This window comes from Nannospalax galili, unplaced genomic scaffold (assembly GCF_000622305.1).
Source record: "Nannospalax galili isolate Female #2095 unplaced genomic scaffold, S.galili_v1.0 scaffold924, whole genome shotgun sequence".
In the NCBI taxonomy this organism is placed as follows: domain Eukaryota; kingdom Metazoa; phylum Chordata; class Mammalia; order Rodentia; family Spalacidae; genus Nannospalax; species Nannospalax galili.
In genome coordinates this window covers 37876-61491 of record NW_008350467.1, presented here as the reverse complement: position 1 = coordinate 61491, position 23616 = coordinate 37876, and the positions used below count along the sequence as shown (strand labels likewise).

Sequence of the window (23616 nt, the reverse complement as noted above, 5' to 3'; positions counted from 1 at the left end):
ATGACATTACCATCGCAATCTACCTGATGACTTTATATCCATGCTCAGATGCCAAGGAGCTCAGAAAGTAACCAACTGTGACTGGTAATAATCAGATATATATAGAGAGATTAGAAACGCATGTGCAAACATTGTAGTGTCAATTGCATTAACAATGATTTTTCTGTATGAACCTGGGCATTTTAATAATGAAATGGAGATCTTTTTTTAAAGGTTAAAACCTCATTTAATTTTATGTCTTATAGGGTTTATACTGAATACAATATTGTATAACTGTATTAATTCAACTGTAAACCTAAAAATTTATAGCCGATTTTGAAAGAGATACATCTTAGCTCTGGAAATTGTTATTGACTATGTCAATGCTGTTTTAATGAAATGCTTCCTCTAAGTATGTAGTTATTAAATAAATAAAGAAAACAGAAAGAAACCCAGTCCAATACAGGTCCAAGGCTTCCAGTGACGAGAGGGGAAGCAGAAGCCTTAAGTAAATTAAGCCAAGTGGGCTTGTTTAAAAGACTCCACGGGGCGACTGGGAACCATCCGTAACTCCAGTTCCAGTGCTCTTCTGGCCTCAGCGGACACCAAGGCATGCACATGGCATGCAAATACTGATACACATAAAATAAAAATAAATCTTTAAAAAGAGACTGGGGGCTGGAGAGATGGCTCATAGGTTCAGAGACTGGCTGAGACCCAGGTTCAATTCCCAGGACCCAAATGGCAGCTAACAACTGTCCACAACTCCAATTCCAGGGGATCCAACACCCTCTTCTGGTGTCTTCAGGCACTGCATGACAGACATACATACATACATGAAGGCACAACACTCAGCCACATAAAATAAATTTTAAAATTTCACAAAGAGACTGGCAGTCCTACTCACAACCTAGAAATACTACAAACTGCAATAAAAACGAACAAAAAAAATGTAAAAAGCATGAAAAAAATCTAAGAACTGTAGGATACAATCAAGAGATCAAGAGACCAATCTTAAGAATTCACAGGGTAGGAGATGTGATAAAAACAGAAAGGATAAGAGAATTTATTCAGTGAAATTACAGCAGAAATTTCCCCAAATCTAAAGAAAGAAATGTAGATCAAAACACAAGGCATTTAGAATCCAAATAGACATGACCAAGAACCTCACCATGAGAATTGTAGTTTAGATGGCAAAAGTACAAAGCAAGAAACATTAAAAGCAGTAAGAGATGAGGCTAAGGGGGCATCTGCTCTTCCAGATGACCCACATTTGTTTCTTAGCACTCACATCAGCTGGCTCAAAACCACCCATGACTCTGGTTCCAGGGGATTCCACACTTCTGGTGTCTATGGAATCCAGTACATACATGCACAAACACCACACACATATACATATAATTAAAAATAAAGGGCTATATAATTCTCAAACTAAAAATAATGCAATCATATTTTAGAATGTAAATTCTTAATTCTGTATGTCTACTATAAGTAGTATTTATTTAGAGTATTATTTGTTATTATTGTTTACTGAAAAAACTGTACAACAACAATAATGGGAAATTTGCCACTGTTGCTATAATGCAAGTTTGGCATTCACTCCCTTTCCAAATTCTCCAGCTTATACAAAGTTTCATAATGTAATCATGTTATTTTTTAAAGAAAACAATGCTAATAATAATTTTTTAAAAAAAATAGAGGGCTGGAGAGATGATGCAGCCATTAAAGACTCAGGTTCACAAACCAAAAGTCAAAATAAATCTATAAATAAACCCATAAATAAATAAATAAATAATAAAAGCTGTAGGGGGCTGAAGAGACGGCTCAGTGGTTGAAAGCACTGGCTACTCTGGCAGAAGATTCCCAGCACCCTCGTGGCTGCCTAACAATCGTCCTAACTCCAGTTCCAGGGGATCCATCACCCTCTTCTGTCCTCTGCAGACATTACATGACATGGGTGCACCTACATACATACAAACAATTCACTCATAACATTTTTCTAAGCGCTTGCCTAGCAAGTGCAAGGCCCTGGGTTTGGTCCTCAGCTCTGGCAAAAGAAAATGGGAGAGAGATGAATGAAGGGTGGGGGAGTATCAGATAGAGTCTCTGGATCAAGGAGGATTTGCCATACAGGTGTACAGAAGAGCCCAGAAGTTCTTCCCATGTACCTGATCTGAGTATAGACCACCTGAATGTCTGAAGATTCAGGCCTTTGACTTGAACAGTACAGGAGCTTCTGTCTTAGGAAAACAGGACATGGGGTGGAGAGAGGCTCAGCAGTTAAAAGCACTGGCTGTTCTTGCAGAAGATCCAGGTTCAAATCCCAGCACCCACATGGCAGCTAACCATAACCCATAACTCCAGTTCCAGGGGATCCGACAGCCTCTTCTAACCTCTGCGGGTATTGCACGACACGGGTGTACTTACCTACATGCAGGCAATACACGCATACACATAAATAAAAATAAAACAAAATAAAAAAAATAAAAGCTGTAAGAGGAAAACACATCCAAAGGCAAATACCATCAGAACATCAGGTCTTTCATCCAGAATTCTGAAACCCAGGAAAGCATGGAATGTTTCACGCCCTGAAAGTAAATAACTACCAACCAAGATTGCTACAAAGCTATCTTTTAAAGCTGACAGTATAGGGGTTGGATAGCTTAGTGGTAAAGAGCACATAAGTGGGCATATTCTTCTTACAGAGGACCTGAGTTTAGTTCTCAGCACCCACACCAGGCAGCTCACAACCACCTGTAACTACAGTTTCAGTGGGAGCTGATATCCTCTTCTGGCCTCTGCAGGTACTGGCACTCATATGCACAGAAAGACAAAAAAGGAGACAAAGGTCTTTTTTTTAAATTTTACAGTGTAGGTCCAGCAAGACGGCTGAGTGGGCAAAGAGCTTGCCACCAAGTCTGATGATCTGAGCTCAATCCCTGGAACCCAAATATGGAAGAGAACAGAATCCTGAAAACTGTCCTCTGACCTCGATATGCATGCCATGGCATGCAGATGCTCATGAAAAAAAAAAGAGAAGCAGGAAAGGAGGGAGGGAGAGAGGAAAGAGAGAGAAAAAGAGGGAGTATGGAGGGGTCAGAGAGACAGTTCAGCGATGAAGAGCACTTGCTGCTCTTGCAGAGGACCTGGATTCAGTTTCCAGCACCCACATCAGGCCACCTGTAACTCCAGTTCCAAGGGATCTATATTAGTTAGCTTTCCAGTTGCTGTGATTAAAGCCCTGTGGACTTCTAAAAGGAGTTTATTTGAGCCTGTGGTTCCTGAGGGATCACAGTTCATCATAGAAGACAAGGCAGGGGGAGCAGAAAGCCAAGCGATAACATCTTCCAGCAGGCACAGGACACAGAGACTAGAAATCTGACAAGACTCAAGAACTCCAAAAGGCTGCCTTTAGTGACCTGCTTCCTCCAGCAAGGACACACCTAAAGCCATCCAAAACAGGGCCACCAATTGGGGACAAAAATGTCCAAATACTTGGAGCCTATGGGGACATTCTCATTCAAAACAGCATAGATCTGACCCCCTCCCCTGGCCTCTGTGGGCACTGCATGCATGCGGAGCACATACAGACAAGCAAACATACACACATACACATACACAAAATAAAATTATGAAAGAAAGAAAATAAGAATACTTTTTAAAACTGACAGTAGAATAAGGACTTTTCAAGGCTTGTACAAACAGGCAGTTCATGAGCAGGAAGCCAGGACTACAGAAGATACTTAAAGAACAGGATACATGGAGAACAAAGAAAGTCTTTAATTCTGAGACTACAGGAAAGAATAAATTTCATAAAAAAAACAGATCAACAAAGGAGAACCAAGGAGAAATCTACCATGTTTGACACGCTAAACCAACAAACAATCCAACCAACCAGAAAAACAACGAACAACCTTAAAGAAATTAGGAAACATCTGTCAACAATATTACATGTAAATGGCCTCAACTAAGCAGAAAAAGATGCAGACTAGCAGACTGGATTAAAAAACAAGATCCAGCCAGGCATGGTGGCACACACGTTTAATCTCAGCACTCAGGAGGCAGAGGCAGGCGGATCCCTGTGAGTTCAAGGCCAGCATGGTCTGCATAGCAAGTTCTAGGCTATTGAGGGACACATAGTGAGACCTTGTCTTTAAAAAAGATATATAGCAATGTATGTGCTGAACTCTGGGGCTCCTAATTTCATAAAATAAACACCAATTGACATAAAAAGTCAGATAGGTCCCAATAAAACAACAGTGTCTTCAATACTCCAGTCTCTCTTTAGTAGGTCATTTAAACTAACAATCAACCAAGAAACTTGAGAATTAAATCATAGATCAAACAGAATATTCCATCTAACAGATAAGGAATATACATCTAGGACAAAAAACAATTCCTAACAAATAGAAAAGACTCAAAATGATTTTTGTTATCTTGGGTCTGAAGAGATGTTCAGTGGTTAAGAACACTTACTATTCTTCCAGGGTCTGGGTTTGGTTTCCAGCACTCACATGGTGGCTAACAACCATCCTTAACTCCAGTTCTAGGGAATCTAACACTCTCTTCTAGCCTCCATGAGCACTGTATGCAAGTACTAGATCATAGTGGTATAAAACTAAAAATCAATAGCAAAAGAACCACAGAAACTACACAAATACTTGGAGACTAACAAATACACTACAAAGATGCCTATCGAGAGATTGCTATAGAAAATGTGAGACAGGTATACACATAACATACACACATGAAATGGAATTTTATTCTGGTGTAAATAAGAATGAAATTAGGGGCTGGTGAGATGGCTCAGCGGGAAAAAGTGCCTGCTGCCAAGCCTGACCACCTGGGTTTGATCCCTGGAGCCCATACAGTAGGGGATAACTAACTCCAGCAAGTTGTCCTATCCCTCTACTTGTGCTCTGTGACACACAGGTGTTCTCCCCTACCCCTCTCCCTGCCCCATGAATAAATTAATTGTGCTGTACAGCTTTAGTGTCAATTTGACACACCTGGGTTGAGGAAGCCTCATTTGGTAAATTGCCTTCATAGGACTGGCCTGTGGCCACGTCTGTACAGCATCTTCTTGATTGATGAGTGATGTGGGAGGGCCCAACCCACTGTGAGTGGTGCCGTCCCTGGGCAGGTGGGTCTGTGTTGCCTAAGAAAGCAGGCTGAGCAGGCGCCAGGGGAGCAAGCCAGTAGGCAGTGTTCCTCCACGGCTTGTGCTCCAGTTCCTGCCTCCAGGTTCCTGCCGTGAGTTCCTACCTTGGGCTCCCAGATGAACTGTGACCTGGGAGATGTAAGACAAATAAACCCTTTCCTCCCCAAGTTGGTAGTAGTCAGAGTATTTTGTCATAGAAATTGAGAAACAAACTAGAACATTAATTTAAAAAATTATATCATTTGCTGAAAAATGGGTGTATCTAGGGATCACTATGCTAAACAAAATAAGACAAACTCAGAAAAACAAATATGTCTTCTCTCATACAGAAACTAGATTTAACTTTGGAAGTAGAAAGGAACTATCTGAGGAGAAAAAGGTCTACAGTGAGAGATGAATGGGGAATAGGAGAAGGTAATGGAACCAGGAGTGATGGCACATGCCTATAACCCCAGCACTTCAGAGGTAGAAGAGGATCAGGACTACAAGGTCAGCCTTGGTTATATAGCAAGCTCAAGGCTAGCCTAGACTACATTAGACTGTTTCTAAAATATATAGGGTTGGGTGTGGTCAGTTCAGTGGGAGGCAGAAGCAGGCAGACCTCTGTGAGTTGGAAGCTAGCTGGTAGCAAGTTCCAAGCCACTGGAGTCTACATAGTGAGTTCCAAGCCAGCCACGGCTACACAGTGAAATCCTATCTCAAATCCAAAAACAAAAAAAAAAACACAACATAATAGGGCTCAGTGGATAAAAGCACTTACGGTCAAGCCTGACCATCTGAGTTTTACACCCAGGATCCACATGGTGGAAGCAGCGTAAGTTGTCCTATCTCTGCAAGTGTACAATAAATAGAGTAACAGTAATACTAAAAAGAAATGTTGAATTGAGAAAGACAGAAAGGGAAATGGAATATATGTGTCGCAAAAGTACGAGGGCACTGTTTGAGGGAACGAGGGTGTGCTGGATAGCTTCATCTGGCAACCTAATATCCTTGGAAGGAGAGAAACTTATGTAGGGAATTTCCTCTATTGGACTGGCCTGCAGGCTTTTTTTTTTTTTTAAATTGTTGAGTGGAGCGCAGACTAGAGGAGCAAGCCAGTAAGCAAGCAGTGTTCCTCCATAGCCTGTGCATCAGCTCCTGCCTACCGGGTCCTACTCTGATTTCCCTAAGAGTTGAAAGCTGAAATAAACCCTTTCTTCTCGAAGTTGTTTTGGATTTATCACAGCAGCAGAGAAGAAAACTAGACCACCAATGCCAAAAACTAGCAAAAAAGGGAGAGTGAGGAAAGGGGAGGGTAGTAGGGGAGGACAAGTAAGAATAAAGTATGATAATGTAGGTAGGAAAACGTCACAATGAAGCCTATTTCTCTGCATGCTAACCCCCACCCCAATTTTTTTTTAAAGGACAAACACAAAAAGATTACTATCTGTGCCTCAGTCGTGGCAGTACTTACACAATTGTAGGCTCTTTCACAACTCAAGAACCCTAACCTAACAACTGTTTTGTAGGAAAGTGGCTGAAGTTAAACTGTTCCTGTAAACTAAGAGAATATATTTATGCATGTTAATTCTTTTAAACTTTTAAATTATAGACTAAAATGAAAACTAAAACAAAAATAAAAGTTTTTGTGGCAAAGGAAATCAGATTTAAGTTATGCAGCATAGTTTAAATCTCAGGAAGTATAATCTAAATCTCAGACAAAAACTTATAAATTACTTTCATTTTTATCTTAGAGCTAACTAGTCATATAAGAAGTAGAGCCAAGCTTGGTGGCGCACGCCTTTAATCCCAGCAGGCAGGCCAATCTCTTTGAGTTTAAGACCAGCCTAGTCTACACAGTGAGTTCCAGGCCAGCCGGGGCTACAGGGAGACCCTGTCTCAAAAAGACAACAAAAAAGTACATTATAAAGAGTCTAGAGTATACCTCAGTGGTAGACTGCTTGCACAGCATGTGCAAAGGACCTGAGTTTGAGTCCCAGCACTGCATAAAGGGGGCATTATAAGTTATTTGTATGGCTACGTAGGTCCAAAAACACAGAAAGTCACTCTTTACTTCTGTGCTGACCATCATTGCAATTTTATTTTCAATCTTACTTAGATCTCTTTCAAGCTCTTCTTTGATTTCTCTCTTACCTCTAGCACCTGGTTATGACAGTTACCAAGTTTCCCAGTGTATCTACCCTATTTCCCTTACTCTCAAATGATCTAAAAGGAGAACAGAACCCTTTTGAAAGTCAGATAATTATAAAATTTCTTTTAATTTTTACCATTTTTCAGATATAATTTAGTAACATTTAGACCCCATATCTGCCCCTCCTCTTATTGCCCCTCCCAATTTAATGGACTCTATTGTACATACACACAGGCCTATAGTCTAATTTGTGTCCCCAAATGTCCTTCAGTGGAAGTCTAGCCACTGGAGCCTGGTTAACTACCTAGAGTTCCATCCTCGAAAGAGCCTGTCTCTCTCTCTCCCAGCAGTCATCAGTTGCCAAAAGTTCCTTGGGTTGAGTTGGGGTTTCTTTCCCATGTCTATGCAGGATTTTGTCTGGTATGAGCTTGCATGGAACTTGTGCATGCTATCACCATTGCTGTGAGTTGATGAGAAACTGACCAGCTGTCTAGAAAACTGTTTCCTTAAAGCCATCAACCACCTCTGAGTCTTACAACTCCTTCCTACCCCCTTCTGCAATGATCCCTGAGCCTTGGGAGGCAGAGGTTTGAAATACGTGTCCTATTCAGGATAAGCACTCTGCAGCCTCTTGTTCTCTGCACATTGGCCAGTGGTGTGTTTCTACTGTTAATCACCATCTGCTGCATAATGAAGCTTCGCTGGGGAGAGCAGAGAGATGCATTCATCTATGGGTATAATGATAAGTCATGAGGAGTCAGTTTAATATAACTATTTGATAGAAAACTAATGTTAGGCTCTCCCCCATGTCCTGTGACCTGTCTGATGTCAGGTTGCTAAGCCTGACATCAATGTCAGGTATGGGTTCCATCCTACGAAGTGGACCTTAAATCCAATTAGAGTGGTTGGTTACTCTCATAGTACTTGTGCCAGTATTGAACTGGTGAGCTTATCTTGCCAGGCCAGCTGTTGCTACAGTTCACTGGATTCACAGCTGGGTAAGGTTGATGATTATTTTTTTCTCTCCAGTAGCATGCACAGTACCTTCCAATACTATGAAAGCTAGCCAGTAGAGATGAGGCTTTGGAGTCAGTATCACCTTGATTTCTCCTTGTTCTACAGCATGTGTATGTGGTATCTGCAGCAATAGGGTCTTACCATCAAGTTCTGGTGGGCAACCAAGAGCATGGGCAATGGCCAGTATTGTTTGAGGGTCCACAGGAACCCTGGTCAACAGTTTCTAGAGAGGGAATCTATTCCTGGCATTGAGGGTTTTTATTCATTAGCCTATGACGTCTAGAAGCAGATGGAGGAAAGGGGAACACAAGAGCAGGAAGGGTTAAATGGGGTGGGGAATTGGGAGGGCAGAGGAGGGAGTATGGAGAGGAGAAGTAACACTAAAAGCCTTCAGAAAAGCCATATGGAAACCTCCCACTACAGAAGCGTCTTAAAGTATATACACTATAAAAAGAGATTAAAAGGCACTGGGCATAGTGGCACACGTCTTTAATCCCAGAGGCAGGCAGATCTCTGTGAGATTAAGGCCAGACTATTCTACATATGAAGTTCCAGGGCAGCTCTGGCTACAGGGAGACCCTGTTTAGGGGGGAGGGCATTGCCCCCTTCTAAAGTTTCTTTCTTAAATCCTGACTCCCAGTCATTTTTTCGTTGACTAAAAACCTCTTGAAGGGTTTATACTAGCTGTCTTCCCATTCAGACCTCCCACTCATCTATACTACCTTTGACTCTTACCCACTGAAATCAACAGTATTTGTGTGTGGGAGGGGGGCATGCGTGTGCATATGTGTGCTCATCCACAGGAAGCTGAAGTCAACATCAGGTGGCTTCTTTGGCTGCTCCACCTTATGTTTTGAGAGAGGGTCTGACTGTATCTGGAGCTCACCATTTAGGCTAAAATGGCTGACCAGCAAGCTCTAGGGATCTGTGCCCAGCGATGGTAGCAGGCCCAGCTTTTGTGTGAATGCTGGGGATCTGAACTCAGGTCATTATACTTACAAAGCAAGTATTTGCCCACCAAGCCATCTCCCCAACCCCAACAATCTTTTTTTTTTTTTAGATTTTAATTGAATGTTTGTGAATTTCATACTATGTATTTGGTCATATTATAGACCCCCTCCTCTATCTGTACCCCTCTTATAGCCAACCCCAATAGATTTCATGCACTCTGTCATATATATTAAGCCTTATCCAGTCAAGTTTCTGCCCCGAATTTCCTTTAGTGTGTGTCATCCACTGGAGCTTGGTTAATCTATCTAGCGTCACACACTTAAAGAAAACCAACTCTCCTGTCAGTGGTAATTTGGTTGCCAACCGTTCCTCAGCTACGGCTGGGGCTTTGTACCCATGCTTCCACTTCTGTGCTGGGATTTTGGTCAACTTGAGCTTGTATGGGTCTTGTGCATGCTGTCACCATTGCTGTAAGTTCATGTGAGCAACTTCCCATCTGTGGTCATCAGCTACCTCTGGCTCTCACAATCTTTCCACCCCCTCTTCAGCAATGGTCCCTGAGCCCTGGGTGGCAGATTTGATATAGGTGTCCTATTCAGGAATAAACACTCTGCAATTTCTTATTCTCCACACTTTGGCCAGTTGTGGCTTTCTTAATCACCAGCTGCTGCATAAGGAAGCTTCACTGGTGAGTTTAGAGGTACGTTAATATTCTTTCCACCCCTGTTCCACTATGGTCCTTGAGCCTTAGGTTGCATTGTAGATGTGACATTTAGGGATAGGAACCTCACAGACACTTAATTCTCTGCATTTGACCAGTTGTAGAACTTTATAATAGTTGCAAAAAGTAGCTTCTTTGATGAGTGGTGAGAGGTACACTTGTCAGGCTAATTAGGAGCTCTCCAGCAGCAGCGAGTCCCAAAGCAAGAAGTTTTGTTTTCTTGTTTTTTTTGAGACAGGGTCTCCCTGTAGCCCCAGCTGTCCTGGAACACGCTATGTAGACCAGGCTGGCCTTGAACTCATAGAGATTCACCTGCCTCTGCCTCCCAAGTGCTGGTACTAAAGGTGTGCACCACCACGCCTGGCTGCAAGAAGCTTTTTTAAAAGATTTCTTTTTAAATCTGTATGTGTGTGGGGACATCTACGTGTGGATGCTACATGTGTGCAGGTACGTCCTGAGACCGGAAGAGGGTGTCTGATCCTCTGGAGCTAGAGTTATAGGCAGCTGTAAGTGGGTGCTGGGAGCTGAACTCTGGTCCTCTGGAAGAGCAGCAAGCACTTTTAACAGCTGAGTCAACTCACCAGTCACCTTCCAACAATGTCTTTTAATTATCAAATTCAATACCTTCTATTCTGTATTCATATCAGTTCCCTCAAAAATACTGTGTCCATGCTCCGTTTGCAATACAGGAGTTTCCCTAGAGAGATTCAGGTATTCTCTCATAATCTTTTGTATTCCCTACTTTACACTATCAAAAGAGATCTCCCCAACACACCATCACCTAGTTTAGTAAATCAGTTATGCTTATACTTAATGAACCTCAAGTGAATCTCTTTATCTTTACCTCCTTCCTGATCCCCAAGCCTATCTTGCTCCCACACACAGCTCCTGATCCACACACAAAAACTAAAAAATCAACACTAAAAAACAAAACAAAACGAACCACAAAGCAAAACCCCCCCAAAAAAAACAAAACAAAATCATAAGCTTTTCTCTACTTAATCCCGTACATCCCAGAGCTTGGCACACAGGAACCATCCTAACTTGGCTTCCAAGAGAAATGAAGTCAGTACCTTTGCCTTGCCTCTGCACACCTTGCTAAGTCTCTGTATCTTTTAAGCTTCTCTCTTAGTCAATCATTAGTTGTTTAGGTATAAAACAAAGCCAGTATTTCCTATAGAATACGGCCCCTTCTCCTTATTTCCATGCATATGAACTACTAGAGCCTCAGATCCACCTTGTTTCTCCCACATGACTCACTTCCAAGAACTGTTATCCTCCTAATTCTATATGTACAAATGCTTTCTAACCTACACAACTTATTTATGCATCAAAAATATCAAAACACTCACTACAAAATCTATATGGTAGTTATATGGGTGTTCACTTAAAATTCTTTCAATTTTTCTATATGTTTAAAATTTTTACAATAAAATCTTTGAGAACAGGTCTCTACAATTAGACAAGCTGAAGTCCACGACCTTTTCACCTGTCTTCTGGGCTACTACTAGCTCTCTTCTGGATTCAGCTAATCTCCAGTATGACTCCCCAGATCCATGCCTCCTGCTATTTGCATCCTTGTGAAGCTGCCTCCCTCACTGAGCCAGACTGGTCTCTAAGACAAATAATATACGGCAGAAGTTAAGGTGCATCACTTCCAAAATTAGATTATAAGAGACTGTGGTTTTTACTAAAACAAAAAGGGGGGAGGGCAGGACTGTGGCTTCTGTCTTGGCACACTATCTTAAATGCCTTATTCTGAAGAAACATGCAAATCACTCAGAAATCCTGTTAAAATGTACCCCAATTCAGTACATTTGGAGTAAAACCTGCTGTCCAACTTTCCTAACAAGCTTCCACATGGTGCAGATGCTGCTAGTTCAAAGATCAAACTACAATGCTACAAGTACTGGATGTTACAGAACTACTGGGTAGACACAAGAGGCCACAGAGTAAGGCAAGTTTTACGCTTCAAAGCGGTACTCTTAAAAGACTGATGGGGAGGGGTGGGGAAATGCCTCAGAGATTAAGAACACTGGTTGCTCTTGCAGAAGACCTGAGTTCGAATCCCAGCACCCACATGGCAGCTAACAACAGTCTATAATTCCAGTTCCAGGGGATCTGAAGGCCTCTTCTGTCGTCCAAGGGCATTGCACGACACGGGTGCACTTGCCCACATGCAGGCAATACATGCATACACATAACATAAAAATTAAAAAAAAAAGATTGATGAAAGTGGCAGATTTTCAATGTTCCCCCTTCCATAAATGGTAATTAAAAAACCCAGCAGGGTGGTACACACCTGTAATTCCAGCACTTGGGAGGTTGAGGCAGGAGGATCAGAAGTTTAAGATCAACTCTGGCTTTGTAGTAAGTTCGAGGGCAGCCTAGGATACAAAAGACCCTCAACAATAACAACAAAACATTAATAAAGTCAAATCTCTGTGGCAGTTCAGAGTAAAATCATCTCACTGTATCTAATTCTACAGTGTAGGGCTTCTCAAACATTTATGTAGGTATGAATCACTGAGGAGGATCTTAGGAAGTTGAACAGGAAAATCTGGAAGAGGACAGGCTGTATATCTAACAGCCTTACAGTGACACTGAGGATTTTCATCTATAAATCATGCTTTCTGGGAAGATTTTCAAAGTTTCCTGTAGGAGGCTGAGTATGGTGGATCACACCCTTAAGCACTCTAGAGGCAGAGGCAGGAGGATTTCTGAGTTCAAGGCCCACCTGGTCTACATGGCAAGATCCAGGCCAGCTGGGGCTACATGGAGACCCTTGTCTCAAAAAAACAAACAAATGAATAAATAAGTAAATAAATACATAGATAATTGAAATGTACAATTCAGTGGTTTTTAGAATACTCAAAATTGTGCAGCCATTGTCACCAACTTTAGAACACTGTAGCCCCTCAAGCTCCATCAGTTTCTCAATATTTCATACTAGTCCCCCAACTCCTGGCAACCACCAATCTTTGTCTCTATGAACTGCCTACTCCGGGCATTCCATATAAACAGAATCACACAATATGCAATCTTTGCAACTAGTTTTACTCATGATGCAAGATCTATTCAGGGTTCATTCATGTTGAAACATATATCAGGACTTCATACACTTCTATAGCTAACTGTATTTCATTGGCTGTTAATAGTCTAAAACATAAGTCATATTTTGTTCATCCACTCATCAGTTGATGGCCATATGAGTTACTTCCATTTATTTATATCTTATTTTTTTACTTTATGTGTATGAGTGTATCGTCTGCATGTGTTTGAGCATACCCATGTCTGACATGCAATGTTCTCATGAGTCAGAAGAGGGTGTTGGATTCCCTTGGAACTCAGTTATGTGGGTGCTGGGAACCAATCTGGGTCCTCTGCAAGCAGCCAGTGCTCTTAACTGCTGTCTCCAGCCCTTATTTCCATTTTTTTTTGAGCATTATGATTCATGAATGAGAAGTTTTTATGAGGACATGTGTTCAGTTTCTTGACTATATGCCTACAGGTGGATTTCCTGGATCCACCACGAATTCTGTGCTAAAGATTTTAAGGACCTGGCCAGCTATTTTCCAAAGCACTGTACTATTTTCCAATCCCATCATCAATATATGAGAATTTTATTATTACATTTTCAACAGATGAGGACGTTACACTTCCTGACAGCCACCATTCTATGAGCCTCCCTTACCAAGGACACTACAAAGACAAGACAGAATTACATTTCTGGCATGTATTCAAAGAGTAAAATCTCACAGGTCCAAATAAATTAAGCAAGTAAGTTAACTTCTCAGAGCTGATTTCATTCAAAAATACGGATGCATTTTTAACATCTATCTTGCAATCTTGTGACGATTAAATAAAACATAAAGGCACTTTTCAACAATGATTATTCGTGATTCAATCCTGGGCAAAGAGTTAGTGGCAAGGGACTAAATGCCCAGATTCCTCCCCCTCATTCAGATTCCTTCTCCGCGGCAGGGGCTGCTGAAGGATGACCGGGGCTACAGCCTCCCCTAGCCACGCAAGATGGATGGTTACAGTCTAGTCTGCCTTCGCTCTCAGAAGAGATCCCACAGTCTTGGAAGCTTACAAGTCAGCGCAGAAGACTCTGTCCTTTCCTAATGGTGACAGGCACAGTCATGACGGCTGAAGCAAAAATGAAGGGACACATGCAGCACAAGCAAACACACAAGCACACGACTCCAGTCTCTGCAACCTCCCCCCACGAACCGGAACAAGGCTGGAGTAGGAGCCCCCGAAGTCCTCCCCGCCAGAGATGCCCCGTTGGATTCCGACGCCGCAAAGCTCACCTGGGGGCCCCCGCCGGCGCGGCCCGGTTCTGCCCAGGCGCCTCCAGGGTAGTAGCCGTCGCCACCCGCGCCTTCCGTGGGCCAGGTGGTCTCGGCCGGGGCGCCCCCGCGTCCGCGCCAGGAAACGGGGGGCTGCGGCGGCTCGGGGCGCAGCGGAGGGTACAGCGGCGGAGGTGGGTGCACCGGGACGTCGCCTCCCCCCGGCCCGTAGTAGCGGCCGTAGGAGGGGCCGTCACCAGGGCCGTAGCCCGAGCGCCTCAGGGCCGACATCGGCTCCGCGGCCGCGAAGCGCTTCCCGCCCCCCACGGCCCGCCCATCGCGCAGGCGCCGGCGGACGACCGGCACTGGCAAGGCCCGAAGCGGGTCGGACGCCAGCAGCCAATCCCGGCCGGCCCCGCCCCACCCTCCGAGCGCCAAGGCTGGCGTATCGTGCTCCTCCCCCGGCCCCTCGGCAGGACGGCAAAGCGAGCCGGCGCCAGCCCGCTGCCCGTCGCCGGAGGAGGAAGCGCACGCCTGCCCCGCCTCTTCCGGAGGACGGCCCGTGTCGCCGGAAGTGGGTGTGCTCAGCCGAGGCGCTTCCGGCAGGCACGGGCTACGGGAAGCCTGCCGGGTAGGTGAGGGCGAGTTCGCTTCCCGTCCGCGCTGGCCGCCGCCAGTGTCGGCAGCCCGCGCAGCGCAAGATGAACTACATGCCCGGCACCGCCAGCCTCATCGAGGATATCGACAGTGAGTAGCCCTGCCCGGGAGCCGCTGGCCGTCCTCCCGGGCGCCAGCTCCGAGGTCGCCGGGGCTGCCCAGCGTGCGCTCCGCACACCCCGGACCCCGCCTCTCCTCGCAGCCTCGGCCAGGCCCCGAGCCCTGGGATGCGGACTTGCCCCGAGGGTGCACCGTCGGGGTGCGAATGCCAAGTGGGCTGTGCCGTGTGCACGGTCCCCCTGCAGTGTGTGGAAGCCCCCTGCAGTGTGTCGGGTAGCGAGCATGGAAGGCTTACAGGAGGGATTCCGGAGGGAACGAGCGCGTTAAGACCACAGCAGTTGAATTTAATTAGCGGTAAACGGAGGCTTTCTGCTGTGTGGCCTTTTGCAGCTTCTTTACGAGGGTCGTTAGCGCTTTCTCATTGCGGTTTGGAGACTGGTGCTAGATGATGTTGACTCCTAGGAAGGCTAAATCACGTCACACTTCAGATTTACCCTTTCAGTTCAACAGCTAAGAAGCCTGCGGTATTTTTTAGTTACTAATCCTGGAAAGAAAATCAGTGCTGTACAAAAATAAGATTATAAATTATTACTTGTATGCTGCTTCTCAAACATTTTTAAAAAATAGTTTTAATCCTGTGACCTTTAAATAAAAAGCGGTTTATACAGATTAACACAAGTTGCAACAATCTGTGCATGTACCCTTGAGTTTGCAAAGAAGAGACCGTCTATAATTGCATTCTCATTTTATAGTTACTAGAGATTATTTTTTAAAACCCAAACTACTTTGCTATCGAAGGGAGAAATGTAGACTGGACCAAATATATTGGACTTTAGGCTCATAAATGTGTGCGTGCGTGCGTGTGTGTGTGTGTGCGCATGTGTGTTGTAGCCAGGCTTTTTGTCCTTCTTATTTCTGTGAATTACTTGAAGCCTCTAACATCCTACTGTTTTACTAAAAGCATTTGCTCTCAAGCCCTCTAATTCGTACTTTATAGATCCCAGGCTCCCTCCATCTCTGAAAAACTTCAGACCATTTGCTGTGCACCCTTCCCACCCCCATCACAACATACACCAATATTCTCTTCCAGTCTTCTCTGTTTTTACCCATCATCTCTTTAGAGTAGAATATATTCCTCCCATTTACACATTGCTCTTTCCTCCTACTGCTTCCGGAATCTTTAGTTTTCTTCTGTTTTTTCTGTCTCTGTATCCGTGCACCTTCCTTTCATGGATGTTTTTGTCTGTCCAGCTCAGATATTTGCTCAGTTGTGTGTGGCCATTACACTCATATCCCTTTATGAATATCTTGACTCATCTCAATTTTGACTCTTCTCCTGACCACTTTCGCAGTGAATGAAGTGTCTTCCTGTCAGAAGCTGAAATTTTTGTTGTTCATTTGTTGTTTGATTTGGTTTCGTTTTTGAGACAGGGTCTCACTCTAGCCCGGACTGGCTTCAGGGTCACCCCATTCCTACTGCTTCAGTCTAAGTTCCGGGATCCCAGGCATGGGCCATCGTGCATCGCTTGAAGCTGTGTTCTTTTGGGTTCTTAAGATTTCTTTCTATGTCCACGAGTGGTTTTTAAAAAAAGATTTATTTGTGTATGTGTGTGTGCCTATATGAGTTTTTGTGCACTGTATGTGTGCAGGAGATTGTAGAGGCCAGAAGAGGGTGTTGGATTCCTTTGAACTTACACAGTTGTAAGCTGCCATGTGGGTGCTGGGAACTGAACCCAAGAGCAGCAATTGCTCTTCAGCCCTTTGAAGCTGTATTCTTGGGGATGGAGAGATGTCTTAGCAGTTAAGAGCACCAGCTGTTTTGCAGAAGACCCAGGTTCAAATCTTAGCACTCATATGGTGGCTAACAACTGTCCATAACTCCAGTTCCAGGGGATCCAACACCCTCTTCTGTCCTCTGCGGGCATTGCACGACACAGGTGCACTTACACACATGCAAACATAACACTCATAACACATAAAATGAAAGTAAAGAAGCTCTGTGCTTAGATCATCATCTAAGGCACTCCCTTGTTCTCCCCTGTGCAGCACTGTGCACTGCACTGCTGAGCTCATTTGGTTCTTAGTTCCATTTCTTAGTTCCGGGTTTCTCTAGCACTTTCTTGCTTGTTGCTGAGTTTCTTACCTTTCTAACCCATACTGTTCTCTACAACAGGTGGTTTGCGCTCCATGTTTGGCCTGCTCTCTGAATTTCTAGACCTGTTAGATGGAATTTAGCATCATAACTTCCTATTTTTTTCTGTTCATCAATGTTCATTTTCCTTTTATGTGCATGAGTGTACAGGATTCTACATGTATGTAAGTGCACTTGTGTCATACAATGCCCACAGAGGCCAGAAGAGGGCATTGAATTCCCTGGAATTTTAGTTATGGTTCTTAGCCTTCACGTGGGTGCTGGGAACTGATCCCAGGTCCTCTGCAATAGCAGCCAGTGCTCTAAACCACTGAGCCATTTCTCCAGCCCCAAATGTTTTCTTATTCCTTGTGGGTCAAAACTTGCCTCCCAATACTTTTCCAGATTTTAATGCCTGTTCTTCTCCTCAACTTTCAGCTAACCATGGACATATAATACCTTTCCCCCTTCTGCCTAATTTACAGTTTTCCCTAGTCATTTCATTTTCCTCTTTTCCTTTCTCCTAGCCAAAATTATTTATCTTCAAGATCCAACTATTTTCTCTCTCAAATCTTTTATTTTTGAAATCCTTAACTTTAAAAATTTTTTATTTATTATTTTTATCTTATGTGTGTGAGTGTATTGTCTGCATGTAGGTAAGTGCACCTGTGTTGTGCAGTGCCCGCAGTGGACAGAAGAGGCTGTCGGATCCCCTGAAACTGGAGTTACAGACAGTTGTTAGCTGCCATGTGGGTGCCGGGATTCGAACCTGGATCTTCTATAAGAACAGTCAGTGCTCTTAACTGCTGAGCCATTTCTCCAGCCCCTTAAATTTAATTTTTGTGTATTTCATATACAACATGATAATCATCTTTATACCCCCTTCCCTATTGGTACCCTCTCACCCCCCACCACCACCACTGAGTTTCATGCATGCTCTCCTTTATGTTAAGGCCTAGTGAGTCAAGTTAGTGCCCTCCGATGTCCCTCAGTGCAAGTTCATCCATTGGGTTCTAGTCAGCCTGTCTAGAGTCACTCCCATAAAGAAGACCAGCTCTTCCTCACCCAGTAGTAATCAGCTGACCAATAGTTCTTCGCTTAGATTGGGGCCTGCTGCCCATTTCCACAGTTCAATGCTGGGTTTTTGTTGCTTGAGCTTGCATGGGTCTTGTGCATGCTGTCGTCATCTCAAGTCTCACATAATTAAGATTTATTTAATTATAACCTAAAGATGACTGTAAATTCCTTTAGGGGAGAATCACTGCCCCTCTCTTCATATAGAAAGCACTTTATGCATAGCATTAAAGAAATGAATGCTGGGGCTGGAGGGATGGCTCAGTGGTTAATTGAACTGACTGCTCTTGCAGAGGACATGGTGGCCAACCACCATCCATAACTCCAGTTCCAGGGAATTTGACGCCTTCTTCTGACCTCTATGGGCATTGCATGCGTGTGGTGCACTTACATAGATGCAGGCAAAAACACTCATATACAAAATAAAAATCAAAAAAATTTTTTTAATATTTATTTTTATTTTATGTGTATGCATGTATTGCCTGCATATAGGTAAGTGCACCCATGTCGTGCAATGCCCATGGAGGACAGAAGAGGCTGTCGGATCCCCTGGGACTGGAGTTATGGACAGTTGTTAGCTGCCATGTGGGTTCAGGGATTCAAACCCGGGTCTTCTGCAAGAACAGCCAGTGTTCTTAACTAAGTCATCTCTCCAGCCCCCCAAATCAAAAATTTTTAAAGAAATGAATGCTGACATCTTGATTCCTTTTCTTTTTCCTTTTCTTTTTCTTTTTTCATTTTTTTTTTTTTTGGTCTTTTTGAGACAGGGTCTCCCTGTAGCCCCAGCTGTCCTGGAACTCACTATGTAGACCAGGCTGGCCTTGAACTCACAGAGATCCACCTGCCTCTGCCTCCCAAGTGCTGGGATTACAGGTGTATGCCACCATACCCAGCTTGATTCCTTTTCTAATAGCTGGCTTGTTCTCATCTTTTAGGGTCATCTTGACATTATCTTTTTTACATAGCCATTTCAGTGTGTCCATCATATCATCCTGAAGTCTTGTTTATTAATTCTCTTGTACTATTGCCTTTACCCTGCATTGACAATAAATTCATAAGACAGGTGACTTTCAGAACAGCGTAGAGCTCTCAACAAATGTTCAATTTGAGGTAGAGAGATGGTCAGTGGTTGAGAGTGCATACTGTTCTTCCAGGGACCAGAGTTTGATTCCTGGCACCCACATTGGGCAGCTCATGACTGCCTGTAACTACAGCTCCAGAGAATCTGATGTCCTTTTCTGGTTTCCATGGGTGTGCGCACGCATGCGCGCGCGCACACACACACACACACACACACACACACACACACTACTCAAAGTTGGGGCTGGAGAGAGGACCCAGCTCAACAGTTAAGAAGATTTGCTGCTTTTGCAGAGGGCCCAGGTTCAGTTCTCAGTTCCCACTTGACAGCTAACAACTATCTCTAACTCTGGTTCCAGGGGATCTGCTGCCTTCTGGCATCATGGTCACTGCACACATGTAGGTCTGGCCTCCATGGTACGCTTACATACGTGCAGGTAAAACACACATCAAATGAAAATAAATATAAAAATTTTGAATTCTGCTGGGCCTGGTGGCGCACGCCTTTAATCCCAGCACTCGGGAGGCAGAGGCAGGCGGATCTCTGTGAGTTCAAGGACAGCCTGGTCTACATAGTTCCAGAATAGCTGGGACTACAGGGAGACCCTGTTTCAAAAAGAGCCCCCCCACCCAAAAAAAATGTCAAATTCCTGTTTTAGCTTACTGTCAAGTCCTCGTACATGTCTGAGACATGGCTTCATTTATTTTTGTTTTGGGCTGGGATTGAACCTGTGTTTCAGGTGGCTTGCCAGTCAGCTCTATACTTAACCACTAAAGTATTGTTTTTATTTAAATTTTCCTTAATTGCAAACAAAAGTGAGATAGAAAAAAGTTGAAATAATTCCAGGATTGAGATGCTATATAGTAAATAGCCAACTAGGTTACATGAGACCCTCTCAAAGAAATCATAAAAATCATTTAGACTAAGTTTCTCAGTTTAAGATAGAGAAATTCCAGGACAGTTTACAGACAGAGACACGAAATGACACTGGGACGGTTTAGAACCAGTCAGGCTTCCTGCCTACACATTCTGCCCTTTGCTATCTCTGCAACACCACTCTGATTCTTTTCACCACCGATCTGATCCAAATCCTGACCTTCCCTCCATGTTTTCCAGTGAACTCCACCACAGATACATCAGAAGCGGGTACGGTACAGCTTGAACAGCTATTAACTGAATTTTTATTATTATAAACTCACTGAAGCTGACAGCTTTCATTTTAAAGATATCTCCTCCCTTCTCCAGAAAAACACTTGGTCCTGCTTCGAGATGGACGGACACTTATAGGCTTTTTAAGAAGCATTGATCAGTTTGGTATGTATTGGTAATGGTCTTCTTTAATCCTTGGATAATAAGAGCTACCCATTGCATTTGGGGGCATTATTTCCTATTGAAGTTTATTTGTCTCCTAACTTTTTCCATGTGTCTAGCATAATGAAACTGTTTGAAGTAAATTGTTGTTTTCCAGTTATGATTAATACTAGCTTGTAAATATAAAACTGATTTTTGATAGTGTTTTGAACTGTGTTTTTATTTTCCCCATTAGAGGGAGCCAAATGATAGCAATACATTTAGTCTTCAAAGCACTTCTGTACCGGGTTATTCCCCCTGTCCAATGAAAATAGGATAGAAGCCATTTCTTGAAGCTTTTTGAGAAACATTAAGTGCAATAATTTACTTATAGGGATAGATCAGACTTAGGAGTCTGCATTTTTAAAGTAAGAGATCTACGTTTCCTTTTGGTGTAAGAAATTTCTCAGGGCTGGAAAGATGGCTCAGTGGTTAAGAGTACTGACTGCTCTTGCAGAGGACCTGGGTTCAGGTCCCAGCACCTACATAGTGGTGGCTAACTGTCCCTTCCTCCACTTCCAGGGGATCTGATGCCCTCTTCTGACCTCCTTGGGCACTGCACAACATGGGTACACTTACAAACGTGCAAGCAATACACTCATACACGTAAAATAAAAATTATAAAATAAAGGCTGGCTCTATTCCCAGAACTCAGGAAGCAGAGGCAGGCAGATCTCTGTGAGTTTAGGGCTAGCCTGGTCTTGAGTTCCAGGCCAGCTGGGGCTACAGGGAGACCCTGTCTGAAAAAGAGAAAAATAAAATAAATTTTAAAAAGAAATTTATCAGTTCATACTGACATTTGTTGGTCGTCTGCTAGATCTCTGGATTTGTATGTAAGGAAAAATGTAACTGAAACACAAGAATTATAGAAGATCTAACCAACTGGCCATGCACATGTCCCGGATCCTTGGTAGGCTGAGACAAGAGGATCACTTTGGAAACAGATTATGAACCCCCCTCAGACAAAAGCAAAAAAAAGAGTGAAATATAAACATGGATTTCTACTTCAAATAAGAAAAATAGTACAAACTAAAAGAAGAAGAGCAATTATTCTTAGTGTGCTAGAATTCAAAATCTTAAGTCAGATTCATCAAAGTACTTTGAAGGCCGAATATTTAGTTTACTCTTGGATTACCAGGTATGGTTATCTGACAAGGTCAAAAAATAGATTTTTCCTATATTATAATTCATGGAAATTGTATTGGGTTTAATGAATTATTAGTACTGAAACAACATTAAATCTCAGTCATCACATACATATTCTCACAACAAAGAAAAACTCCAAAACCCAAAGTTTTGATCTTCGTGGTAGTGTAGGCTCATGTTTTCCAAATTCCTATTTGTATTTTTCTAGAAACCATGTTGATGTTGGCAGGCAGCTGACAAATGTACTTTTCATAATTTATTCCTATTATCCTTCCTCTGTCCTTAGCACAGCATAATCACAAGTACTCTGTAATTGTTTGAAAGTCTGTTAAGACTGAACATAAGGTGGCACATGCCTGTAATCTCAACACACTCAAAAGGCTGAAGCAGGAGAATCACAAGTTCTAAGCCGACCAGGACTACATAGTGATTTTGAGGCCAGCAAAGGCTAGAGCGAGATCCTGTCCCCCCAAAACAAAGTCTAGATGGTATGTGTTAATCAGTGAAATAAAAGATTTCTTTAATATTTTGTTTTTCCTACAATTAGAAAGTTTGGAAAACATGTTTAGCTAAATCTTTTCTACTCAAAATAAATGAGTTGTGGACCTTTACCCCAAAATATCAACTAACTGTCTTTGTTTCTTTCCTGTGTGCTTACAGCTAACTTAGTGCTGCATCAGACTGTGGAGCGTATTCATGTGGGCACAAAGTACGGGGACATTCCTCGAGGGATCTTTGTGGTTAGAGGAGAAAACGTGGTCTTGCTAGGAGAAATAGTAAGTGAGAACTGGTAAGCTGCTGCGGGTCTCTATCTTTGTGCTAGTTTCTTACTGTCTTTTCAGAGGTGAAAAACATTTTCCATATTTTGGCATGCTTCTCACAAGCACCCACCAAATTAGGAATTAGGAAAGCTATAATTGCCAGAGTGAGGCTACAGAAAATAATTGACTTTGTACTACTGCCTTTTTTTTTTTTTCTCTTCCAGTCTTTTTGAGACAGGGTCTCTGCCCCAGCTGGTCTGGAACTTACTGTGTAGACCAGGCTGGCCTTGAACTCACAGAGCTCCGCCTGCCTCTGCCTTCCAAATACTGGGATTAAAGCCTTGCAACCACTCCCGCCTACCTTTGTCTTTTTAAAGATTTGATGGCTTTATCTGATACAAAACAGTATTGCTGGGTATGGTGGTCCATGCCTACAATCCCAGCAGTTGGGAAACTGTGGTAGGTGAACTGCCCTGAGTTTGAGGCCAGCCTGTGCTACATATTGAGTTCCAGGCCAGCTGAGGCTACAGTGTAAGATCCTGTCTCAAAAAACAAAAACAAACACATTCATCATTAATGTAGTGTTTGTGTTATCTCTAATAGCAGAAAGTTACAGAATTTTAATTATGTGTCTTGATTTATAAAAGTATGATCTAGAGCTAGGGGTGTTTTCCATGTTTGAATATTTTAGTCGTTTAAATAATTGGTTACAAGTAGTTTTTCATGCCATAAAATTAATTGCTAGTATTTGAGGGAAGCATTGTCCCCATTTTTAAAGGAAAAGCAATAGTCATCGTAGAAGCCATTCTGATATTTCAAAATGGAGCTGTTTTACTGGGATCCTTGGCTCATAACTAGGAAGGAGGGACATGTATATCTGTGCCAGAATGACCAGTTAGCAGGTGAATGGCTAAATCACATATTCTGAAGTATTGCTGGCTGCTATTATTATTGCATAAGTGTACACACATTAGAAGGTGACTTTATACATTCATATATATATTAGAAGTACTCTTGAGTTTTCTTTGAAGCACCTTATTTAAACCTTACTCGACTCCTGTTCTGTTTGCCAGGCAAAATCAAAATCTCTGTGAGACTAGT

General features: G+C 43.0%; 3 protein-coding genes across 5 annotated transcripts in view; 2 read left to right on the top strand and 1 right to left on the bottom strand.

Moving 5' to 3' along the window:
* The window catches only part of Bag4 (BCL2 associated athanogene 4), a 40980-nt gene extending 26234 nt beyond the window's left edge, over nucleotides 1–14746 (bottom strand). Inside the window, exon 1 of the mRNA XM_008847760.2 lies at nucleotides 14277–14746. Within this exon, the coding sequence (XP_008845982.1) occupies nucleotides 14277–14546 (270 nt within the window). The 5' untranslated portion in view covers nucleotides 14547–14746. The remainder of the gene's footprint in view (nucleotides 1–14276) is intronic.
* An 83-nt stretch (nucleotides 14747–14829) lies between these two features.
* The window catches only part of Lsm1 (LSM1 homolog, mRNA degradation associated), a 13939-nt gene continuing 5152 nt past the window's right edge, over nucleotides 14830–23616 (top strand). The window contains exons 1-3 of the mRNA XM_008847754.2: nucleotides 14830–15002; nucleotides 20504–20572; nucleotides 22415–22530. Of these exons, the coding sequence (XP_008845976.1) occupies nucleotides 14957–15002; nucleotides 20504–20572; nucleotides 22415–22530 (231 nt within the window). The 5' untranslated portion in view covers nucleotides 14830–14956. The remainder of the gene's footprint in view (nucleotides 15003–20503; nucleotides 20573–22414; nucleotides 22531–23616) is intronic.
* The window catches only part of Star (steroidogenic acute regulatory protein), a 23116-nt gene continuing 21914 nt past the window's right edge, over nucleotides 22415–23616 (top strand). For all 3 annotated transcript variants that reach the window (XM_017801848.2, XM_029570778.1, XM_029570777.1), the window contains exon 1: nucleotides 22415–22530. The gene's annotated coding sequence lies outside the window, so the exon portion shown is untranslated. The remainder of the gene's footprint in view (nucleotides 22531–23616) is intronic.